Below are 26,649 nucleotides of genomic sequence, written 5' to 3' on the forward strand. Positions count from 1 at the left end.
CTGACCACCGTGATGATGATGATGAGAGAGAGACACGCAAACTCCAAATATACAGCGGCAGGCGTCAAAGTCGAGATCGAACCCACGACCTCCTGTACACCAGGCGAGATAGTTAACATCTCCTAGCCACCGTGATGATGATGAGAGAGAGACACGCAAACTCCAAATATACAGCAGCAAACGTCAAAGTCGAGATCAAACCCACGACCTCCTGTGTACCAGGCGAGGTAGTTAACATCTCCTAGCCACCGTGATGATGATGATGATGAGAGAGAAACACGCAAACTCAAAATATACAGCAGCAGGCGTCAAAGTCGAGATCGAACCCACGACCTCCTCCATACCGGGCGAGGTAGTTAACATCTCCTAGCCACCGTGATAATGATGATGAGAGAGAGAGACACGCAAACTCCAAATATACAGCAGCAGGCGTCAGTGTCGGGATCGAACCCACGACCTCCTGTACACCAGGCGAGGTATTTCACATCTCCTAGCCACCGTGATGATGATGGGAGAGAGAGACACGCAAACTCCAAATATACAGCAGCAGGCGTCAAAGTCGAGATCGAACCCACGCCCTCCTGTACACCAGGCGATGGAGAAAACATCTCCTAGCCACCACGGCGCCTTTAAGGTTGCCAACCCTTGCCTGGGACTGAACCTCACAACCTTTCCACTTGCCGAAGCCCTGCCGCTCACCCACCAAATCAGTACACGCTTTAGCCACCACCGAGGAGATGATGATTGTGCGCGTGGACACCCACACGCGCGTTAAAAGCGTCGTAGTGACGTCACCGCCACTTAGTGGCGAATGGCGGTTGTTCCATTAGAACCTCATTTGCCAGTAAAAATATGATAATTGGTTTTTTACCCTTCTATCTGGCAACAAAACTGACACCTTTTTTACAAGGAGTCATGTTTGCATAGACCACAATACATGCAGTCATAATGCAAACATAAAACATAACTCTGATAATGTATGCACTGTCCTTGAAGTTGATTGGTCCACACCCGAGACAGCTTTCCTTAGAGCCTAGTCTCACATGGGTTGGACCAGATGACGCCAAAAGGCGCACAACTCAAAGACAATGCACCATCAGAGTATGAGAGCTCGGGGTAAGCATTAACACCATTGGAACCTCATTTGAGGTTCCAATTTTGTTTGCATTACGACTGCAGGTATTGTGGTCTATGTAAACATGACTCCTTGTAAAAAAAGGTGTCAGTTTTGTTGCCAAGTAGAAGGGTAAAATACCAATTATCAATGGCGGATGTTGTTTAATCCGATAGTGTAGCGGTTAGCGCACTGCGCTATGAACCCGACGACCCGAGTTCGATTACCGCTCACGGCCAACAGCGGTGACGATTATCTGAACCGGTCGTGGGCCTCCCCCAGGTCGACTCAGCCTCAAATGAGTACCTGGTGCGGTGTGTAAACATCGCCACCGGAGAGACAAAGGCGGTCGGGCGTGGTGCTGGCCACCCACCCCCTTGTGTATCGTTCCGGCCCTCATAGGTGCTCGCTCGCAGCACTTGCCCCTACAGTTTTTTTCACAGGCTATACGGGAAGTCTTTGTTATCTTTACTCTTAGTTTTTTCGGTAAAGTCACGTAGGTAAAAAAATGAAATTAAAATTAATAAAAATAAAATAATAAAATAATAAACATCACGACGTTTCGGAGGCAACACAAGTCTCCGTCATCAGGTGGGACCGTCACAGCCAGATTTGCTGTATCACTTGATACAGCAAATCTGGCTGTGACGGAAACGTCGTGATTTTTAAATCCTTTATATTAAGTTCACTTGCTTGCTTGCTTGCGTGCTTACGACCGTGCAAATCTTTCGGTCGTGTTTTAACCCACTTCCCGTGATCCAATCGAGCTGACATTTTGGCACACAGACTCGTTGTGCGTGACAATTTATTTTCGTGAAAATTTTTTTTCCAAAATGTTACACTTTTTAGGAAAAATATATATATATTTAATTACCAATTGCTTAATGGTGGCAGGCAATCATCTGACCCATAGGTGGCAGCCATCTCAAACCAGAGGACGAGAGGACTCTAGCCGCCACGCATATAAAGGATTTATAGTGAAAAACTTTGTTTTTACGGGTTAATTTTTATTATTTTATTTTTATAAATTTTTATTTAATTTTTTACCTACGTGACTTTACCGAAAGAACTAAGTGTATGAATCCTTGCAGTCACGAAAGCTTCAAATCTAGAACCTATTAGTATATTTTGGTACTGGCAAAGGAGGTCCCCTGATGACCCTGTATATTGTAGTGTATATTGTAATGCATACCTGTCAGCCCATACAATTTATCCGCATTCTTGTACAGGGACATTGAATGTTCAGCTCCATACGGAGTTTCAATGCTTTCCCACCTGATGATGGACGCTTGTGTTGTGCCCGAAACGTCGTGATTTATTTTATTTTATACCTACGTGACTTTACCGAAAGAACCAAAGAGTATGGAGTTTTTATTTTATTTTTATTAATTTTGATGTTTTACCTACGTGACTTTACCGAAAAACCCTAAGAATATGAATCCTTGCAGTCACGAAAGCTTCAAATCTAGAAGTATGGAGTACAGCCGTTTCAATACGGGCAAATAAAGTTTTTATTTACGTGTTTCTCTCCCTTGTGATGGACACTTTGTAGGATAAACGTTGACATTTACAAAGGGCACGGGGTGACCAATACGGTCTTAATTGTTCTGTGATAAAGTAGGGCACTGATAAGGGGTTGACAGGCATGTTAATATTCTTGGTTCTTTCGGTAAAGTCACGTAGAAGGGAAACAATAAAGTAATAAAAATAAAACAATACAATTTTCACGACGTTTCGATTGCAACACAAGCAATCATCATCATGTGTGAAAACCACAGAAAGAAAATTTGGTAAACCGCCACTTTTTTAAAATTTTCTTTTAATGATTGTTATTAAACATTTTGATTCTAATGATTCTACCAGGGCTTTTCATTCTGTGGAATTAATATATAGTTGTTGTAATTGTACTCTCCATTTTGCTTCGCTCTACTACAAAGTTTCAAGTATTTTTTTTATAGTTATGATGACTTTTAATATTTTATAATTATTATATAATTGCAATAGAATATTCTGAACAGCTGCAGTTTTAGTTAGACGTTTGAATATTTTCAAGTGAATTTGATGCTAAATTTCAGCTTTCCAATGCCTCCTTTTTAATAAATGTTTTCTCCTACAACATCAGAGTGCAGCGCCACATTAAATAGGCACTACAATGACAATAGTTGAAAGCGATTTGAAGCATGTTTTATTTTCAAAATGTAATATGGTTTGGGGGGGGGGCAGAGCTTTGTGACGTCATATTTTAGGGGGGTCTGACTGTTTGTGACGAGGGGGGGAGGGGGGGGTCAAAAATCGGCCAAAATTGCGTGACGTCATTTATGGACGGCCCTTTTACCGAAAGAGCCAACAATATGAATATTACTGGTAGGAACCTCCTGGTTACACCAGCCCACAGAGGATTATTGTGTCCGTCCGTCGTGCAGAGAGGGGCTGGGTGGGGAGGGAGGGGCTGGGTGGGGAGGGGAGGGTGGGGAGGGGCTGGGTGGGGAGGGTGGGGCTGGGTGGGGAGGGGAGGGTGGGGCTGGGTGGGGAGGGTGGGGAGGGGCTGGGTGGAGATGGTGGGGAGGGGCTGGGGTGGGAGGGGTGGGGCTGGGTGGGGAGGGTGGGGAGGGGCTGGGTGGGGAGGGGCTGGGTGGGGGGTGGGAGGGGTGGGGCTGGGTGGGGAGGGGCTGGTCACCCCGTGGTGCCCTTATAAAACTCAACGTTTCACCTACTCACGCCGGCTTGTGCCCGCCCTCACAGTCGGGCATATTTGCGGAATACACCACGCCGCCGTTGACCCTGCAGGCCATTGACCGAGCAACCCAACGTTCCTACCAGCTCCCTCCGCAGGACAATGTGTTCATAGCGCAGAGAGAGAGGGCGGGGCGGGGCGGGGAGGGGGTTGGATTAAAAAAGTACAAAGTAAGTAAATAAATAATATGCTAATCGCCTCGTGAATTGTGGGGGGAGGGGGTGGAGCCCTTTAAACTCACAGCTGCTACTGCTGAGTCTCGCCCGGCACATAACCACACAACTCTTGCACGATTTTTACCCCGCTAAAGCGGCGGTTGTTAGTGGTATCGATAAGCATTAGTTTGTTATCGTCGTCGTTGTGTTTGTTTGGTGGCGGTTGTTTTAATTTGTTTTAGTTTGCACGATACTGATTAGACTTAGCGGACACAATCGTCGTAAACGAAACGGATTAAGCGCGTTATCTGAGATCTCCACGCGGGGATTTTGTTTAAAAATATATATTTTTTTATCAATTCGCCCACGATATCGCCTCAGAAAAAGTCACGAGGAGGAAGCTGATTAAGGTAACGCGACGTTTTTATAAATATCTTTTAAACAATTAAATGTTTTTTTTTTGTTGCTGTGTTGTTAGTCGCGCCGAAACGCTCCAACATTACACACACCAGTTCGACACCCGAACCTCGGCTGTTTAAAGTTAAATCTAAGCCGGGTTTGCGATGATAAAACATCGTCGGTTGTACGCGGTAACATTGTTAAACTGAATCAAAAGAAACATTGTCGTAGAGTTTCTCTTCAAAGATCGACCCCGCCTCGAACTAACGGTTTGGCCACGAACTCCCGCAGCGGCCTAGTCAATCCACGGTGTTGCCTAGAAAGCCCTGCCGAAGATGAAGCGCTTCGCCCGGCCGGTATTTTCCTTGTGCTCCCTGTAAGTGTGGTATTTATTGTTATATTTATTGTAATTTTTTAAAATGTTACATTTATTGCCGTGGTCATGTGTACTTTCATGCCTTTCGTACGTTGCGTACTGTTGTTTTAACGTGCGGATTTAGTGTTTTAAATCGCTTTTGGCAACGTGTTACCTAAGAATAGTGACACGATTTAAAGCTTTCGTGACTGCAGGGATTCACCTTCTTGGTTCTTTCGGTAAAGTCACGTAGAATGGAAATAATAAAGTAATAAAAATAAAACATTATTTTCTTATGTTTTATTTTTATTATTTTATTATTTCCATTCTACAATTATGTTTTATTTTTATTATTTTATTATTTCCATTGTACATTCTTTTATTATGTTTTATTTTTATTATTTTATTATTTACATTCTACGTGACTTTACCGAAAGAACCAAGAAGATGAATAGTGACACAGTCGTGGTGAAGTATGGTCAAACGAAGCAATTAACTCATCCAGCAGTGGATTTACAAAGGGACCGTAGGTTACACTAATTAAAGTACTGTACTCGAGCGCGGCAAAGTGTTAAGAGGAGCAAAATCCATTGTTGGACTGTACGTGCTATGGTCCCCACGTCTATGCGCCCAGCCTTTAACAAATCCGCACTGAGGAAGCTCTCATCCAGCAGTGGATTGACAAAATGTATCTCGCCCTCTCTTTCTCTCTTCACGCGTACTGCAATGCATCGTATTTTTGTTTAAAAACTGTTATTTTTGCCTTATTACATTAGCCTGACTCCGGCCATAGGACTGTGGAATTTCCACTCCCGATCGTTCCCATGCTTTTTAGCTCGTTGTGGCCGATAAAATAGGTACACATTTGATAATTGTTTTTTTACCCTTTTACCTGGCAACAAAACTGACACCTTTTCTACAAGGAGTCATGTTTGCATTGACCATAATACCTAACTGTGCACTAACTGTGCTTATATAACCAGATTGCTATCGGTAAGACCGGCGAGGTAGTTAACATCTCCTAGCCACCATGGCACCCTCTTGATTGTTTCACAGATTGCCCACTGGACCAGTATGGACTGTGTCCAAACGCACGTGACGTGTCGATATGTCCTCTGTAGATAGAAATTTAACGACTCGCTCGACTGCAAATGCAGTGAGGTGGTCTGATGCAACACACGTGGTCTGTATGTATGTGCGTTCAACTTCTGGCGCACCGTACAGAGCCAACCTTGCTCATCGAAGGTGCGGAAAAGACAACAAAATAAACACAAAATGCAGTTTTAGTAGTAGGGTTTTACCCTTTAAACTGGTACAAAAACTGACACCTTTATACAAGGCATCATGTTTGCAATAACCACAACACAAGCAGTCAAATGCAAACAAAAATAAACAACTCTGATAATGATAAAATGCAGTTGTAAAGAAATGAGTTTGTCAATGTAAGTGATGATTTACAAGTGCATAGCTCCATTGTCTTCCTAATATGAACAGGAAGAGCGTTCCAGACGGCCGCAGAAGTGCATCTAAAATCGCGCCATGCGGTGACCACCGTTGTCTTTGTTCGATGGTTATCCAAGCGCCGCCCGCTGCTGCCATGACGATGACCGGAGTTTGCGTGATGATGCCTTATGCTCCTTGACGAAATCAGCGAGGTCATTGTGTGGTTCATTTGTGACGAGCGCTTTGTGTGAAATGAGTGCGACCTTTATCACGTATTCGTTTGGCAGTCGGAATCTAATGCAGCTCAGCGAGCCCTGGACGGGACAAGGCCGGATCTTGCAGTGCCCCATCACGACACGTGCCAAGGAATTTTAATCCGGTGGAATAAGCGAAACGCCACTCGGCTACCACCCCCGATGCTGCCATGGAATGGCTTTTACAAAGTAAAAAAATTTACCCGTAAAAGCAAAGTTTTTCACTATAAATCCTTTATATGCGTGGCGGCTAGAGTCCTCTCGTCCTCTGGCTTGAGATGGGTGCCACCTATAGGTCAGATGATTGCCTGTCACCAATAAGCAATTGGTAATTAAATATAATTTATTTTTTCCTAAAAAGTGTAACATTTTGGAAAAAGTTTTTCACGAAAATAAATTGTCACGCACAACGAGTCTGTGTGCAAAATGTCAGCTCGATTGGATCACGGGAAGTGGGTTAAAAAACGACCGAAAGATTTGCACGGTCGTAAGCAAGCAAGCGAACTTAATATAAAGGATTTTAAAAAATCCATTTGTAGTCTGCCGGTGCTGCTTATTCCAAACGCCTTACGAAAGAAGCAGAGTAAAACATAAATATGGAAAGGGGGGGGGGTAGAGAAAGCACGTGTTAAGAAAATGTGGCAGCGAAATTGAAATTCGATTAAGTCTCACAATATAGATGAGTTGAATCGCACACAATGAGGTATGCACTCAGCAAGGCTATTGGCGGAAACGTCATGAGATATTTTCCAAAACATGATATCGGGCAAAGAGTCGCCAACAAATGGAGGAAACACTAACAGTCTCAGATTTGTGGACAACGTTTGGAATAACAACTGATGTATGCACATACATGTTGAGCATGTGGGCAGTGTTGAGTCCGTGGGCAGTGTTGAGTCCGTGGGCAGTGTTGAGTCCGTGGGCAGTGTTGAGTCTGTGGGCAGTTTTGAGTCTATGGGCAGTATGTATATTGAACCTCTTTCGCCACCGTACACAGCCAAGCGTGCTAATCGGAGGTGATTGAAATGGTGGACTGTGCAGTACTGTACAGGGAACGATTGAAGCTCTGAACGCAGGAAGTCTGCTAAGTGGGGCTCCAAATAGAATTGGGCAGAAGCAACGTCATGGACGACAAGGTCACCAAGGGGATCTGCTTTTTTTGGGATGTTGATCCTTTGGGGGGCGGAGGGTGGAGTTCCTTTGTAATTTGTCAACGTACAATCAAAACTATTTTTAAATCCTTTATATTAAGTTTGCTTGCTTGCTTGCGCGCTTACGACCGTGCAAATCTTTCGGTCGTTTTTTAACCCACTTCCCGTGATCCAATCGAGCTGACATTTTGCACACAGACTCGTTGTGTGTGACAATTTATTTTCGTGAAAATTTTTTTCCAAAATGTTACACTTTAGGACAAAAATATTATATTTTATTACCAATTGCTTAATGGTGGCAGGCAATCATCTGACCCATAGGTGGCAGCCATCTCAAGCCAGAGGACGAGAGGATTCTAACCGCCACGCATATAAAGGATTTATAGTGAAAAACTTTTTTTTACGGCTTAATTTTTATCACCGCAGTTATCGACTCATCACAGAGTTCGTTTGTGCGTTCGTTTCTCAGTCCGCTTGTCCTGGTGAGGGTCGTGGCGGCAGCGTGTTGAGTGGTGGCGTCCAGACCTCACTTTCCCTGGCGACAGACTCCAGCACTACTACACTACTTTACACTACACTATACACTACACTATACACTACTACACTATACACCACTATACACTACACTATACACTACTATACACTACTATACACTACTATACACTACACTATACACTACTATACACTACTACACTAGACACTACTATACACTATACACTACACTATACACTACTACACTATACACTAATACACTACTACACTATACACTAATACACTACTACACTATACACTAATACACTACTACACTATACACTACACACTACACTATACACTGCTATACATTATACACTACTACACTATACACTACTACTATACATTACTATACACTGCTACACTATACACTACTACACTATACACTGCTACACTATACACTACTACACTATACACCTACACACCACTATACACAGACTCTCGTTCTTCCGAGGGAATTCCCAGGCCAGCCGGGCGACAGTCTCGCCAGCATGTCCTGGGCTGGCCCCAGAGTCTTGGCCGAGTGTATTAATAGATTGTATTCAAACACATTCCTCCAGCGGAGGGAGCTGGTAGGAACGTTGGGTTGCTCGGTCAATGGCCAGGTGTCAACGGCGGCGTGGTGTATTCCGCAAATATGCCCGACTGTGAGGGCGGGCACAAGCCAGCGTGAGTAGGTTAAACGTTGAGTTTTATAAGGGCACCACGGGGTGACCAGCCCCTCCCCACCCAGCCCCACCCTCCCCACCCAGCCCCTCCCCACCCTCCCCTCCCCACCCAGCCCCTCCCCACCCTCCCCTCTCCACCCAGCCCTACCCCTCCCATTTTTGGATACATGACGGACGGACGGACACAATAATCCCCTGTGGGCTGGTGGAACCAGGTGGTTCCTACCAGTTTAATTGACGGTCTTACCGATAGCAATCTGGTTATATAGCGGAGGCGCAGTGATTATTATTATATTTTTGAAGCACAGTTAGTTGAATTGAGCAAAGGTCTAAGCGCTTGGGAAAAGAGATGATGGGAGGGAATTCCAAAGTTAGCAGCACATTGCGTTATGAACAGACTCGGTGACTTTCATTCGATTTTAAGGGACGCTGCGGTGGCTAGGAGATGTTAACTCCCTCGCCCGATATGCAGGAGGTCGTGGGTTCAATCACGACCCTGACGTCTACTGTGTATTTGGAGTCTGCGTGTGTTTCTCTCCGTGGTCGCGAGGATTTTTCTCCAGGTCCTCCGGTTTCTCCCAAATGCTCTGAACATAAATATGCGTTTTAAAACTAAACTATGTTTTATTTTTTCAGGCAAGGCCGACTGAGCTATGTAGCTCTTTTTCAGAAGCTACCTGGCCACAGATGATCGCTCAACAAAGTGGCTTATGATCATGTGGAAATGTATAGCAAGCGAATTCGAAGGGCCGAATGGAACTTGTGAAATAAACACATGGATTCTAAATGTGGAGGGAAAACCGGAGGAACCGGGGAAAAATCCACCCAAACAAACTCCAAATATACAGCAGGTGTGTCAGGGTCGGGTTGGAACCGACGACCTCCTGTATACCAGGCGAGGTAGTTAACATTTCCTAGCCACCGTGATGATGATGAGAGAGAGACACACACGCAAACTCCAAATATACAGCAGCAGGCGTCAGGGTTGAGATCGAACCCATGACCTCCTGTACACCAGGCGAGGTAGTTAACATCTAGCCACCGTGATGATGATGAGAGAGAGAGAGACGCAAACTCCAAATATACAGCAGGCGTCAGGGTTGAGATCGAACCCACGACCTCCTGCATACCAGGCGAGGTAGTTAACATCTAGCCACCGTGATGATGATGAGAGAGAGAGAGACTCAAACTCGAAACATACAGCAGACGTCAGGGTCGTGATCGAACCCACGACCTCCTGCATACCAGGCGAGGTAGTTAACATCTCCTAGCCACTGTGATGATGATGAGACAGAGAGACACGCACCCTCTTAGAAGGGGCTGTCTCGGGCTCACTCTGGTGTACGCCTATCTGGCAGCAGTGACGCTACGAAACAATTGCAGGGTTGCACCTTGCACCTGTAAGCGGCAGCGTTGATGATTCACGAGGTGAGTGGTGTTTTATTTATAGAATTCATACCCACAAGGAGCGAAACGGCAGTCTCCCCCCCACCTCCTCCCCTTTCAAAGAAATTAAAGTTTACACCATTGGAACCTCATTTGCCAGTAACAAAATATGATAATTGTTTTTTTACCCTTTTATCTGGCAAAAAAACTGACACCTTTTTTTGATGATTGGTCCAAGACCATCTGAGACTAGGCTCTAAAGAAAGCTGTCTCGGGTGTGGACCAATCAACTTCAAGGACAGTGCATACATTATCAGAGTTGTGTTTTTTGTTTGCATTCCGACTGCAGGTATTGTGGTCAATGCAAACATGACTCCTTGTAAAAAAGGTGTCAGTTTTGTTGCCAGATAGAAGGGTAAAAAAACAATTATCGAAATAAAAGTTGTTGGCTAATTTTGTTTACGTTATGCTTCGTTAGCTTATCTCCAAAAGCACGAATGTTTAGTCAAGATTTTCATCGCTTTATTTCCCTTCCGCTCCGTAACTCTGAGTAACACTTTCCGCAATATAAAAAAAAAATTATCCTCGCGCGAGATAAGAAAGCCCGTGACGAACGTGTCCCCTTTGCCAAGTGCAGAATTGAACTTGTGAAAAAAACTATTTTGAAATACTCTTGCTTCTTTCGGTAAAGTCACGTAGAAGGGAAACAATAAAATAATAAAATATAAAACAATAAAATTCTCACGACGTTTCGACTGCAACACAAGCAATCATCATCAGATGAAATTATAAAAATAATAAAAATATAAAACAATTAAATTCTCACGACGTTTCGACTGCAACACAAGCAATCATAATTAGATGAAATAATAAAAATATAAAACAATTAAATTCTCACGACGTTTCGACTGCAACACAAGCAATCATCAGATGAAATAATAAAAATAATAAAAAATATAAAAAATTTAATTCTCACGACGTTTCGACTGCAACACAAGCAATTGTGATCAGGTGTGAAAAACACCTTTTTTCAAATTTTCTTGCCACGACTCACATCAGTGGTGACTGATACCTGCACCGATCCTAAGGCCAATCCACACTGACCAGTGTGGTGATGCACGTTTCAAATAATATAACCCGTAAAAACAAAGTTTTTCACTATAAATCCTTTATATGCGTGGCGGCTAGAGTCCTCTCGTCCTCTGGCTTGAGATGGCTGCCACCTATGGGTCAGATGATTGCATTGCACCATTAAGTAATTGGTAATTAAATATAATATTTTTGTCCTAAAAAGTGTAAAATTTTGGAAATTTGTTTTCACGAACATTAATTGTCACGCACAACGAGTCTGTGTGCAAAATGTCAGCTCGATTGGATCACGGGAAGTGGGTTAAAAAACGACCGAAAGATTTGCACGGTCGTAAGCAAGCAAGCGAACTTAATATAAAGGATTTAAAAATCCCCCGCGGTTGACAAGTCATGGACAGGCCCATCATCCAGCAGTGGATTGACAAAGGGCATGTGAATGACCATATTTCAATAGGTTTCAAAAGTGCACGTGTTCTTACATAAGTTAAACGTTAAGCTCAGTTGCTGCAATAATTGACCATTGTGGAGATAATTATATTAATCCACGTTCATTCATCCGTGCAGAAAATTCTTGAGCCTCTGACAAGGAGGAGCTTTTTGTGTTCAGGTTGTCTCCCCCCCACCCCGCACCTGATTAGCACGATTGGCTACTGTACAGTGCGAAAGAAGTTCAACCTACATACAGAATTGTGATTCTGGTAGGAACCTCCTGGTTACACCAGCCCACAGGGGATTATTGTGTCCGTCCATCGTGCAGGGAGGGGCTGGGTGGGAAGGGTGGGGCTGGGTGGGGAGAGGCTGGGTTGGGAGGGTGGGGCTGGGTGGGGAGGGAGGGGCTGGGTGGGGGGTGGGAGGGGTGGGGCTGGGTGGGGAGGGGCTGGTCACCCCGTGGTGCCCTTATAAAACTCAACGCTTAACCTACTCACGCCGGCTTGTGCCCGCCCTCACAGTCGGCCATATTTGCGGAATACACCACGCCGCCGTTGACCCTGGCCATTGACCGAGCAACCCAACGTTCCTACCAGCTCCCTCCGCAGGACAATGTGTAAAATTTGGCTGGCGATTAATTTCCACATGATGATAGGCCTCTTTGTTGAGCTGTCATTTGTGGCCCACGTCACTTCTGAAAGAGAGCAAAAAGGCTCGGTGGGCTTTCGGGGCCGTCCATAAATGACGTCACGCAATTTTGGACGATTTTTGACCCCCACCCCCTAGTCACACGACGTCACAAAGTCAGATCCCCCCCCCTCAAATATTTTAAACTTGCTTCAAATCGCTTTAAACTATTGTCATTGTAGTGCGTATTTAATGTGGCGCTGCACTCTGATGTTGTAGGAGAAAACATTAAAACGTCTATTTAATTAAGTAGAACGTGTTGTCTATATTTATTTAAAGTTGCGCATTTTGATATGACGTCACATTTCTCAAACACCCCGCCCCCCTCGTCACACATCGTCACAAATGTCTGACCCCCCCCCCCCCCAGGTGCGTGACGTCATTTATGGACGGCCCCTTACCTGGTATACTGGAAATAGTTAATGGTAAAAATAGTATCTCAATGTAAGTCTATGAGTCTCTGAGTATACGACTCTCTACTTAAATCTCTGTCTGTATGTCTGTCGTTTAAGCTTAAACTATTTTAATTTTACACCATTGGAACCTCATTTGCCAGTAAAAAAATATGATAATTGTTTTTTTACCCTTTTATCTGGCAACAAAACTGACACCTTTTTTACAAGGAGTCATGTTTGCATAGACCACAATACCTGCAGTCATAATGCAAACAAAAAACATAACTCTGATAATGTGCACTGTCCTTGAAGTTGATTGGTCCACACCCGAGACAGCTTTCTTTAGAGCCTAGTCTCACATGGTGTACACCATGTTTTTGTTTGCATTCCGACTGCAGGTATTGTGGTCAATGCAAACATGACTCCTTGTAAAAAAGGTGTCAGTTTTGTTGCCAGATAAAAGGGTAAAAAAACAATTATCATATTTTGATTTTAGCAGGTGTAAGGCCCACTGAGCAATGTAGCTCTTTTTCAGAAGCGACCTGGTCACAAATGATAACTCAACGAAGTTGCTTTTCATCATCGTCGCGTGGAAATGCATCGCAGCAGCCAAATAATCTCCAACGCATGTTTCTAAAATCCACGCGACCACGGTTAGAGAGAGGGATACGCAAACTCCAAATATACAGCAGCAGGCATCAGGGTCGGGATCGAATCCACGACCTCCTGCACACCAGGCTAGGTAGTTAACATCTCCTAGCCACCGTGATGACGATGAGAGAGAGAGAGAGAGACGCAAACTCCAAATATACAGCAGCAGGCGTCAGGGTCGGGATCGAACCCACGACCTCCTGCACACCAGGCGAGGTAGTTAACATCTCCTAGCCACCGTGAACATGGGCCCTTAGTGCAGTTGCATCGCCGACACACTCCGATAGCCACGCCACCGCTCATAATGCGTGCCGCTTGTTGCTATGTCGGCTGTGCGAGAATGATTTCTCTTGTGTTGCCGTGTAGAGCCGGCGGCGTGTACAATGAGTGCATTGTTAATGCAAGGGCTTCCTGGTGCATCTCTAAGTCTATTGATTCAGGACGGATCGAAATGCATTACGTCAGCGATCGTGAAGTTTCCAGTGAGAGTAACATTTTAGTTAATGGGAAAAAATGTGCAAGGGATGGCACGATTTGTATCATGATTATCAGACTGGACTTTCAAATCCAGAGGTTAATGGTTGAAATCCACGTTTCAATGCTCATTAACCCCTCTCCCGTTCCGGGACGTCTGCAAGCTGTGGGTGACCCCTTCACCGCCGAACCACGTGAACACGGCAATCGGTTCGGTGTTAATTTTATTTCGAGAGAGGCGTAGTAGCAGCAGAGGCACCGTTGTTCTTTTAAAGACGTCGTTACTCACCACGGAGAACTGTAGCGACACGACCCCGGGTGCCAAAACTGTGCCTTGTGGGCGCCTTGGTACCACGTCTTCCGAACCTGAAGACGTACCGACAAAGTTACTTAATCTTCTTGGTTCTTCTTCTTGGTTCTTTCGGTAAAGTCACGTAGAAGGGAAATAATAAAATAAAGCATAATAAAATAATTCTCACGACGTTTCGGCCACAACGCAAGCAGCCGTCATCAGGTGACGCTGTCTCCCCGACAGACCTGTTCTTCACCTGAGGACGACTGCTTGCGTTGTGGCCGAAACGTCTTGAGAATTATTTGAATTATGTTTTATTTTTATTATTTTATTATTTTCCTTCTACGTGACTTTACCGAAAGAACCAAGAAGATAAACATTATTTTATTTTTTATCTCACAGAGGGTTGCAATCGAAACAACCTTGCAAGTCTCTTGACTCCCCAACTAACTGCCCCTTTTCCAGCCAGCCAGCCTGCAACTAACTAACGGGTTCAACCACAGTTAGTCGATTGGCAGGCCCATGGACGTGGTAGGGTAAAGTGTGGGTAACTTCCATCTCTTCCAAGACGTACGGGGGAGCGTGGAAAAGTAGGCCAAGAACACACCTCTGGAGCAGTGGCTTTCATTCTCTTGGCCACTGTACCCCCCCCCTCCCTGTTGGATGTTGTGTTCTAGAGAGTACTAAACCCCCGTGCATGACCCAACATGGTTCTGAGAAATAAATGTATGGATAAAAAACTTCTGAATTCTAATCAAATGTCCATTTTGTGAGGTATCCTAGCTAGCGAGTAACTGCGTAAAGAAAATTAAACATATCACAAGGAAGCCACGCACTTTCATTGAGCCCATCAAATTTGATGAATTCTAAGGTCAAAATAATGTATTTTATACTTTTGGGTGCAAATGAAAGTGTGCGCATTAAAAAATATAGTTTTTTTATTACCTAACTAGCTGTACTACTCCGGCTTCGCCCGGGACTTGTCACCACGCCCGGCCGCCTTTGTCTCCCCAGTGGCGATGTTCACACACCGCATCAGTTACTCGTTTGAGGCTGAGTCAACCTAGGGGAGGCCCAGGAGCGGTTAAAATAATCGTCACCGGTGGTGGCCGTGAACGGGAATCGAACTCGGGTCGCCGGGTTCGTAGCGCAGCGCGCTACCCACTACACTACACGTGACAGATGTGACGTCTCTCTGCACGTGCCTGGAGCTTTTTCAGGCTTCATAACTCGGCTCCACCGTGGCGCATAAAACGTCGGACATCGTGCCGAACAATACGTAGCGGAACGAGGCGCCACACGGCAAAGAGAGAGTGAGCAAAATGACCGTTTGTATAACCCGTGATAATTTCAACTCCACTGGGTTTCCACGCTGGATTACGATGGGACGTTGCGTAGGCATTGGCTTTAATGTTGCCACAGGGCTTAAGGCAAGGCCCAGCTTGAATGACAGATGCAGCAGGAATGTTGCGAGCATATTTTGGGCCGTTAAGTCCCTTGTACTCGCATATTTGCCGGTTTGCCAGAGACACACTGCTCTCTCCGTCATCAGAAGTAGATATGTGACTGTCGGATGTGCGACGTTGTCCTGTGCTCCGCAAAATCCGTTGTCTTTCCCATCGCGATGCGAAGAGATCGGGTTGATTGGTGATCCAGCGCTCGCTGATTAACTCCATGGCACTCGTTTACTGATTCACTCGAAGTCACTCGCTCACTGCCACCCACTCACCGCACTGCAGGTCACAACAACACACTCACCCACTCACCGCACTGCAGGTCACAACAACACACTCACCCACTCACCGCACTGCAGGTCACTACAACAACTCACTCACTCACCACACTGCAGGTCACAACACACTCACCCACTCACCACACTGCAGGTCACAACACACTCACCCACTCACCACACTGCAGGTCACAACAACACACTCACCCACTCACCACACTGCAGGTCACAACAACACACTCACCCACTCACCGCACTGCAGGTCACAACAACAACTCACCCACTCACCGCACTGCAGGTCACATTAACACACTCACTCACCGCACTGCAGATCACAACAACACACTCACACACTCACCCACTCACCACACTGCAGGTTACAACAACACTCACTCACCGCACTGCAGGTCACATCAACACTCACCCACTCACCACACTGCAGGTCACAACAACACTCACTCACCGCACTGCAGGTCACAACAACACCCACTCACCACACTGCAGGTCACAACAACAAACTCACCCACTCACCACACTGCAGGTCACATCAACACTCACCCACTCACCACACTGCAGGTCACATCAACACTCACTCACCGCACTGCAGGTCACAACAACAAACTCACCCACTCACCACACTGCAGGTCACATCAACACTCACCCACTCACCACACTGCAGGTCACAACAACACTCACTCACCGCACTGCAGGTCACATCAACACTCACTCACCGCACTGCAGGTCACAACAACAAACTCACCCACTCACCACACTGCAGGTCACATCAACAACTCACTCACTCACCACACTGCAGGTCACAACAACAACTCACCCACTCACCGCACTGCAGGTCACATTAACACACTCACTCACCGCACTGCAGATCACAACAACACACTCACACACTCACCCACTCACCACACTGCAGGTTACAACAACACTCACTCACCGCACTGCAGGTCACATCAACACTCACCCACTCACCACACTGCAGGTCACAACAACACTCACTCACCGCACTGCAGGTCACAACAACACCCACTCACCACACTGCAGGTCACAACAACAAACTCACCCACTCACCACACTGCAGGTCACATCAACACTCACCCACTCACCACACTGCAGGTCACATCAACACTCACTCACCGCACTGCAGGTCACAACAACAAACTCACCCACTCACCACACTGCAGGTCACATCAACACTCACCCACTCACCACACTGCAGGTCACAACAACACTCACTCACCGCACTGCAGGTCACATCAACACTCACTCACCGCACTGCAGGTCACAACAACAAACTCACCCACTCACCACACTGCAGGTCACATCAACACTCACCCACTCACCACACTGCAGGTCACATCAACACTCACTCACCGCACTGCAGGTCACAACAACACACTCACCCACTCACCACACTGCAGGTCACAACAACAAACTCACCCACTCACCACACTGCAGGTCACTGTGGTTTTTAAAAGAAAACCACTTGCCACTGATGTGCGTACCTGTCGACCCGTGATCAGTGCCCGACCTTATTACAGACCAATTCCGACCTTATTGGTCACCCCGTGCACCTTATAAATCTCAACGTTCATCCTACAACGTCCCATCACAAGGGAGGAACACAAATAGCCAAGCAAATAATTAATTTCTCCGTATTGAAACGGCTGTACGCCGTATGGACCGTATGGGTTGACGAGTATTTGATAGCCGTGACTAAGTTGTTGACAATACTGTGCTCAAGTCAGGTCGCTTCACGATTACCCTAAACATTATCCACAGCTTCAAAATACTGCCCCATCGGAGAGCACTACTTTTCAGTGTTTATCTTAAAGATAGACTCAACTGGCTCGGGGCAATGAACAGGAGGTGAACCCACCGCCTCAATGCCCCTTTGTGCAGGAAATCCCTTTCAGGTGAGCACTCGAGATGCCGGGATAAGTCTCGCGGGGGAAAAAAGTGTGGTCAACAATGAAGCAAATAGATATGGGCGGAAAATCAATAAAATAAAAAATCAGAGACGGACAGATATACATCGGAGCGGTGACAACCAGATCGACGTCGGAGCAGAGACAACCAGATAAAGATCAGATCAGAGACAGACAGATAGAGACCAGAGACATCCAGATAGACAGATAGAGATCAGAGCAGAGACATCCAGATAGAGATCAGAGCAGAGACAGACAGACAGAGATCAGAGACAGACAGACAGAGATCTGAGTAGACACAGACAGATAGAGATCAGAGACAGAGACAGACAGATAGAGATCAGAGCAGAGACAGACAGATAGAAATCAGAGACAGAGACAACCAGATAGAGATCAGAGCAGAGACATCCAGATAGAGATCAGACACAGAGACACAGACAGATAGAGATCAGAGCAGATACAGACAGATAGAGATCAGAGACAGACAGATAGAGATCAGAGACAGAGACAGACAGACAGAGATCAGAGCAGGGACAGACAGATAGACATCATACCAGATACACCCAGATAGAGATCAGAGCGGAGACAGACAGACAGAGATCAGAGCGGAGACGACCACATTACAGAAGAAACCGATAACAGCGCGCGAATATGAACAATTATTCAATGAGATGTCTTTCCTGTAACGAGTGTCCTCAGCCGCCGTGCATCCCGCAAACCTATCACGTGGAAGGGCCCAATCGGAACACGGCTTGGAGCGAGGGGGGGGGAGAGGGGGGAAGTTGATAAACCAAATTCTTGGCTTTCTCTCATCGGTCGAGGTCTCAGAAAATGTTTGGGCCCCCCCCCCCGTTTCTCGCAGCAGCCTGTGTCGAGTAAGAGGAACAATCATTTCCATTGTACGGTTGTTGAGAATGGAGTCCCGTGGGGAGCCCCCGCCCTCCGCCTCTCTGGTTTTGCCGTAGAGCCGTCCCTGAGGGTACGGCGAAGCGGGTAGACTGCCCCGTTCCCCGCGCTGTGGGGGTGGGTGGGGGGGCCACATTGCGTACGGAATAATCACACGGAGCGTCGTCACGCGCGACAATCGACACAGCATTGTCATTCTAGATTTGAAGCTTTCGTGACTGCAAGGATTTATATTCTTAGGTTTTTTTTCGGTAAAGTCACGTAGGTAAAAAAAAAAAAATTAGGTAAAAAATTTAAATTCATAAAAGTTAAATAAAAATAAAATAAAAATCACGTCGTTTCAGAAGCTTGTGTTGCCTCCGAAACGTCGTGATTTTTATTTTACTTTTATTAATTTAAATGTTTTAACCTACGTGACTTTACCGTAAAAACCTAAGAATACAGCATTGCCAGCCACGTCGGCCGTCCTGGTTAACACTGCTTTGTGTACGAACCGCAAGTGCTACGTGCCGTCTGCTTAGCTCACAGTGGACAGTAAAGATCCTGCGACTATGACATCAGATTCAGTAATGTATTTATACTCCTGAAGTAATCCGATTAACTATGAAGCTCTTTTCACAGATGTCCAGTAGGGGCTGGTTAGAAACTTACAACGACAAACAGTACAAAAACATGATGGTTAATCTAGGATTAAAGCTTTCGTAAAGCCACATACGTGATCTTCTTGGTTCTTTCGGTAAAGTCACGTAGAATGGAAATAATAAAATAATAAAGCTGGTAGGAACGTTGGGTTGCTCGGTCAATGGCCAGGGTCAATGGCGGCGTGGTGTATTCTGCAAATATGCCCGACTGTGAGGGCGGGCACAAGCCGGCGTGAGTAGGTTAAACGTTCAGTTTTATAAGGGCACCACGGGGTGACCAGCCCCTCCCCTCCCCACCCAGCCCCACCCCTCCCACCCCCCACCCAGCCCCTTCCTCCCCACCCTCCCCACCCAGCCCCTCCCTGCACAACGGACGGACACAATAATCCCCTGTGGGCTGGTGTAACCAGGAGGTTCCTACCAGTATAATATAATCTTTTTCACCCACTCACCCACCTACTCGCCAATTCCTCTTTGACAATGTCCTGATGGAAACAAGCACTGGCCACGGCTGGGGAAGTGTGTTTGGGTGTGTGTGTGTGCTTGTGTGCGTGTGTGTGCGCGTGTGTGTGTGCGCGTGTGTGTGTGTGTGCGTGTGTGTGCGCTTGCGTGCTTGTGTGCGTGTGTGTGTGTGCGCGTGCGTGTGTGTGTGTGCGTGTGTGTGCGCGTGTGTGTGTGCTTGTGTGTGTGTGTGTGCGCGTGTGTGTGTGTGCGCGTGTGTGTGTGTGCGCGTGTGGAGCGGTAGTGTCGCGGTTAGCGCGCTGCGCTACGAACCTGGGGGACACCCGCGTTCGATTCCCGCTCACGGCCAACACCGGTGACGATTATCTAAACCGGTCTTGGGCCTCCCCTAAGTCGACTCGGCCTCAAATGAGTAGCTGGTGTGGTCAACATCGCCACTGGGGAGACAAAGGCGGTCGGGCGTGGTGCTAGCCACCCACCCCCTCGTGCTCACGAACAGCACATGCCCCAACAGTCTGTTAAGGCTATACGGGGGATCTTTGTCTTTGTGCGTATGTGGAGCGGAGAGTGCCCGATGCACTTTCGAATTCGATTCCCGCTCACGGCCACCAACGGCAGTGGCGATTATTATTTGGAACCGTGCCTGGGCCTCCTCCTCCTCCTCCCCTAGGTTGACTCGGCCTCAAATGGGAACCTGGTGTGCAGTGTGTGAAACATCAGCACTGGGGAGACAAAGGCGGCCGGGCGTGGTGCTGGCCACCCACCCCCTCGTGTTCACGAACAGCACTTGCCCCTTCAGTCTGTTAAGGCAATGCGGGGGATCTTTGTCTTTGTGCTGACGTAGGCAGTACGTACTGTGACAAGCTGCTCAGCACTGGGGAGACAAAGGCGGCCGGGCGTGGTGCTGACCACCCTCGGTGTGCCGTGTTGGCTTTTGTAGTTTCTTACACTTGCCCCACGCACACGGAGTGGGGGGGTCTTTGTTGTATTGTGCGAGTGTGATTTTTTTTATATTGCAGTTGCTAAGCGAAGAATCCCTCCCGCCCCTCTGTCTCCGTCCCTTGAGTCGTGGTGTTGGCCGGCTAAGGAATCGGAGTGGAGAAAGGATAGGAAGTGACGAGGGATGTTGCTTTGACGACGATGATGATGATAACAACGGTGATGATTACTTTTGTTGAAGTGACGGTGGTAAGGATGATGATGATGGTGGTGGTGGTGGCAGTGATGATGTTTGATAGTTATAATGATGCTCGTTTGTTTTTCGGTAAAGTCACGTAGGTAAAAATTATAAAATAAAATAAATGAAAACAACTAAATTAACTCACGTCGTTTCGGGCGCAACACAAGCGTCCTTCTTCGGGTGGGCACAACTTAGCGAAAGCACAGCGCTAAAGTGTGTCGTGATTTAATTTAGTTGTTTTCATTTATTTGAATGTGTCCTTGCAGTCACGAAAGCTTCAAATCCAGAGTTATAATGATTATCGTGATGACAGGAGGGATGATTATGATCGTGGTGATTTTGATGGTGATTATGACAGTCATGATGAGGGTATGATGATTGATGATGATCTAGGCAATGGGTGAGAATGAAAACGATAATCGTGATGGTGGGTTACTATGATTTTCATGATTACTATGATGATTACCATGATGAATTTGATGGTTACTGTGATGGTTTTGATGGTTACGATGATGATGATGATAGTGACGGTGATCATGTTTGATAGTTATGATGATAACCGTGATGACGGAGCGATGATTATATTAGGGATGATTTTGACAATGATTATGAAAGTGATGATGATGATGGCGAGTATGATGACTGATGATATCTGCAATGGGTGAGCATAAAAATGCTAATCATGGTGATAGTTCCCTATGATTTTGATCATTATCACTGTGATGATTGTGATAAAGATGACTGAAACTAAACCATAAACAATTTTTAATTTAGCAGGTAAGGCCCACTGAGTGTATACACATATTTTTCAGGCCACAAATGATAGCGAATCTAAGTGGCTTACCATCGTGTGGAAATGTATAGCAACCAAATACTCTAAACGCGTGATGTTGATTATAAATCTGGAGGGAAAACCCGGAGGACCCGTAGAAAAATCCACGCCACCACGGAGAGAGACACGCAAACTCCAAATATACAGCAGCAGGCGTCAGGGTTGGGATCGAACCCACGACCTCCTGTACACCAGGCGAGGTAGTTAACATCTCCTAGCCACCGTGATGATGATGATGATGAGAGAGAGACACACACAAACTCCAAATATACAGCAGCAGGTGTCAGGGTTGGGATCGAACCCACGACCTCCTGTACACCAGGCGAGGTAGTTAACATCTCCTAGCCACCGTGATGATGATGATGAGAGAGAGAGAGACACGCACACTCCAAATATACAGCAGCAGGCGTCAGGGTTGGGATCGAACCCACGACCTCCTGTACACCAGGCGAGGTAGTTAACAGTTAACATCTCCTAGCCACCGTGATGATGATGATGAGAGAGAGAGAGACACGCACACTCCAAATATACAGCAGCAGGCATCAGGGTCGGGATCGAACTCACGACCTCCTGTACACCAGGCGAGGTAGTTAACATCTCCTAGCCATCGTGTCGCCTCTCTAGCGAGGTAGGAACCACTTGCACCTTACCCCACCCACACGTCCTAAGAGGAGGGATTCAAGAATTTCAGCATTGCAATCCCACCACACATTGAATTGTTGTTGTGTTTTCTCAAGCCAGGGAATTTAAAATGACTGGGCCCAGTGTACAGCAGCTATGGATAGGAAAAAAACCAGCAAGCGCTTTTTATAGGTTGCCTGCGCGCCTACTACTGTATGTCTTGTTGGAATGTTGCGCTGAGTTGGGGGGGCTAGGGGTTGTCGGAGGCACAGCCGAGGTCCCGTGTTCCAAGTCGGGTTTGAACCACACTCTGTGATTAAACCCGGGTTCTGCAGTGCAGTGCCAGCTCACACGGTGACTCGCTTAGAGACCCACGGACTCGCATAGACCCACAGACTCACAGAGACCCACAGACTTGCACAGAGACCCATAGACTTGCATAGAGACCCATAGACTCGCACAGAGACCCACAGACTCGCACAGAGACCCACAGACTCGCACAGACACCCACAGACTCACACAGAGACCTACAGACTGGCAGAGAGACCCACAGACTTGCACAGAGACCCACACTCACACAGACCCACAGACTCGCATAGAGGCCCACAGACTCGCATAGAGACCCACGGACTCGCACAGAGACCCACAGACTAACACAGAGACCCACAGACTGGCAGAGAGACCCACAGACTGGCAGAGAGACCCACAGACTGGCAGAGAGACCCACAGACTGGCAGAGAGACCCACAGACTGGCAGAGAGACCCACAGACTGGCAGAGAGACCCACAGACTTGCACAGAGACCCACACTCACACAGAGACCCACAGACTCGCATAGAGACCCACGGACTCAGAGACCCACAGACTCGCATAGACCGAGGCTGTGATGCTCAGGTGTGGTGAGTTGATGGTATCAGCCTGGTCACCAGTGACTCGCATAGAGATCTACTAGATGACATAGCGACCCACAGACTCACATAAGAGACCCACAGACTCGCACAGACCCACAGACTAACACAGAGACCCACAGACTGGCAGAGAGACCCACAGACTTGCACAGAGACTCACACAGAGACCCACAGACTCACACAGAGACCCACAGACTCGCACAGAGACCCACAGACCCACAGACTAACACAGAGACCCACAGACTCGCACAGAGACCCACAGACGCACGTAGACGAGACTCCGCCTATTTGTCGCGAATAATTGACAACGTCTCTCCCATCACTTCTCGGTAAAGGAACAACGGCAGGGAGTGGATGGGGGGGGGCGTGTTTACGTTTAGAACTTCGTCGTAAGCTCGGCAATCCCCTACGGTGACCTTCGTTGAAAAATGAGGGGGGGGAGACCCCATAACAAAAACTCCGGGGGTATTGGTTTGGTGTAGAGGTCGCAACCGGGTACCCGATACCCGTACCCTACCCGATACCCGGCCGGGTACGGGTACCCATTTGCGACCCTGGTGCGGCCGGGTACGGGTACGGGTAGGCCGTGAGTCACTGGTGAGTCACCGTTTGTCACTCATTTCCCAACGTCTTGTCTCTTCTCACAATTCAAGTTCCTAGAATCAACCCACCCGCGCCTGCAACATGGCTTCATCCCAGAGGTCGCAATCAGGTACCCGATACCCGTACCCTACCCGATACCCGTACGGGTAGGGTACGGGTAGGAGTTACGGCCGGGTACGAGTACCCGTTTGCGACCCTGGTGCGGCCGGGTACGGGTAAGGAATCAAAACCCGTTTGCGAACTCTGGTTTGGTGGGGGTGGGTGGGTGGGGGAAGTGGGGTGGGTGTGGGGGCGTATGACACGGTCAATGCGAAATGAGATATTGAGCACGAATGATTAAAAAAAATCCTGCAGTATTGATGGTATCGGTCATGAAAGCCGCCGTGTGAAACTGAGGAACGTGTACTGTACGTTGAACTTCGTTTGCACCGTACGTAGGCCAACTGTGCTAATCGGAGATGTGGGTGGGAGGGCGGGGGGGGATCTTGCGAAATAAGAATTGGCTGCTTTACCCCCCCCCCCCCCCCTTTCGGGAAATAATACAAGAGGTGTGTTAAGATTGATTTTCGATTTAAAGCTTTCGTGACTGCATGGATTCATATTCTTGGTTCTTTTGGTAAAGTCACGTAGAAGGGAAATAATAAAATAATTAAAATAAAACATCATAACATTTCGATTTAAAGCTTTCGTGACTGCATGGATTCATATTCTTGGTTCTTTCGGTAAAGTCACGTAGAAGGGAAATGATAAAATAAATAAAATAAAACATAAAAAAATATTTTATTATTTTTATTTCATTAGTATTAATAAAAAATAAATATTTTATTATGTTATTTTTTTATTATTTTACTATTTCCCTTCTACGGGACTTTACCAAAAGAACCAAGTAAAATACTCAGTATTATTACTCGGAATACTTACTATTATTAATAGACATTATTAATAAGAATTCGTAATAATAACAAGTAATTATTACATTTTGATTTAAAGCTTTCGTGACTGCAGGGATTCACATTCTTGGTTCTTTCAATAAAGTCACGTAGAAGGGAAATAATTAAAAGTAAAACATAATAAAATACAATTCTCACGACGTTTCGGCCACAACGCAAGCAGCCGTCCTCAGGTGAAGAACAGGGCTGTCGGAAAGACAGCGTCCCATTATGTTTTATTTTTATTATTTTATTATTTCCCTTCTACGTGACTTTACCGAAAGAACCTAAGAGTATGGGTGTTAAGATACACACACACAACTATCGTCAACAAGGGCATCGAGTTGGAATTATAACGGCACACCATTTGCTTGTGGCCAAACATGCGGACAAGCGTGCTTTGACAATAACGTGGGCGCCTTTGGGGCCGTCCATAAATGACGTCACGCGATTTTTGACGATTTTTGACCCCCCCCCCTCGTCACACGGCGTCACAAAAAGTCAGACCCCCCCCCCCCTTCAAATATGACGTCACAAAGCTCTGCCCCCCCCCCCCCAAAAAAAAAGTGCTTCAAATCGCTTTAAACTATTGTCATTGTAGTGCGTATTTAATGTGGCGCTGCACTCTGATGTTGTAGGAGAAAACATTTATTACAAAGTCTATATAATTAAGTAGAACGTGTTGTCTATATTTATTTAAAGTTGCGCATTTTGATGATTGGTCCACACCAGTTTCAAAGACAATGCATGGAGAACAGGTCCGTCAAGTAGACAGACTCTGTCTGACAGACTCTGTCTACTTGACGGACCTGTTCTCCACCTGAGGACGGCTGCTTGCGTTGTGGCCGAAACGTCGTGAGAATGATTTTATTATGTTTTATTTTAATTATTTTATTACTTCCCTTCTACGTGACTTTACCGAAAGAACCAAGAAGATGAATCCCTGCAGTCACGAAAGCTTTAAATCGAAATTTAATGCATAAACTATCAGAGTATTGTTTTTTGTTTGCATTTGACTGCAAGTATTGTGGTTAATGTAAGCATGAGACCTTGCAAAAGGTGTCAGTTTTGTTGCCAGAAAAAAGGGGAAAACCCCTATTAGTATATTTTGGTTCTGGCAAAGGAGGTCCCATGATGTAACAAAAACGTGGTTCCGATAGAAATGTAAAGACGCAGTCACAGCCGTGAAACGAAATAAAAATCCTGGATTCGTTAGACGACCAAGAAAAAAAAAACGCGTTTTAATTACGGCGGAAATTGATCGCTGCGCACGAATGATGAATAATCGGTGATCGTTACAGGGAGGGGGGAGGGCCTTTCCACCCGTGTTAGTCATTAGCTTGAAAACTTGTTTCTTGAAAATAGATTTTTATATTTAGGTTGTTGTCCTTCCGCCCCCGCACCTCCCAATGATCACGGTTGGCTACGTACGGACTACCCATAGACTCAACACTGCCCATAGACTCAACACTGCCCATAGACTCAACACTGCCCATAGACTCAACACTGCCCATAGACTCAACACTGCCCATAGACTAACACTACCCATAGACTCAACACTGCCCATAGACTAACACTGCCCATAGACTCAACACTGCCCATAGACTCAACACTGCCCATAGACTCAACACTGCCCATAGACTCAACACTGCCCATAGACTCAACACTGCCCATAGACTAACACTGCCCATA

The 26,649-nt window shown here is 46.4% G+C and overlaps 1 protein-coding gene across 2 annotated transcripts in view; it reads left to right on the forward strand.

Moving 5' to 3' along the window:
- The first annotated feature begins 4,089 nt into the window (after window positions 1-4,089).
- The window catches only part of LOC144736571 (multivesicular body subunit 12B-like), a 59,601-nt gene continuing 37,041 nt past the window's right edge, over window positions 4,090-26,649 (forward strand). The window contains exon 1 of one of the 2 annotated variants that reach the window (XM_078619126.1): window positions 4,090-4,413. Coding sequence is in view for 1 of the 2 variants with exons in the window: in XM_078619125.1 (XP_078475251.1) it covers window positions 4,738-4,778 (41 nt within the window). In the remaining variant the exon portion in view is untranslated. Of the gene's footprint in view, window positions 4,414-4,473; window positions 4,779-26,649 lie in introns of those variants that run through there. The other variant, XM_078619125.1, reaches the window with a different exon arrangement.

The sequence above is a fragment of the Lampetra planeri genome, chromosome 61 (genome assembly GCF_965212315.1).
Source record: "Lampetra planeri chromosome 61, kcLamPlan1.2.h2, whole genome shotgun sequence".
NCBI classification, from domain to species: Eukaryota; Metazoa; Chordata; class Hyperoartia; order Petromyzontiformes; family Petromyzontidae; genus Lampetra; species Lampetra planeri.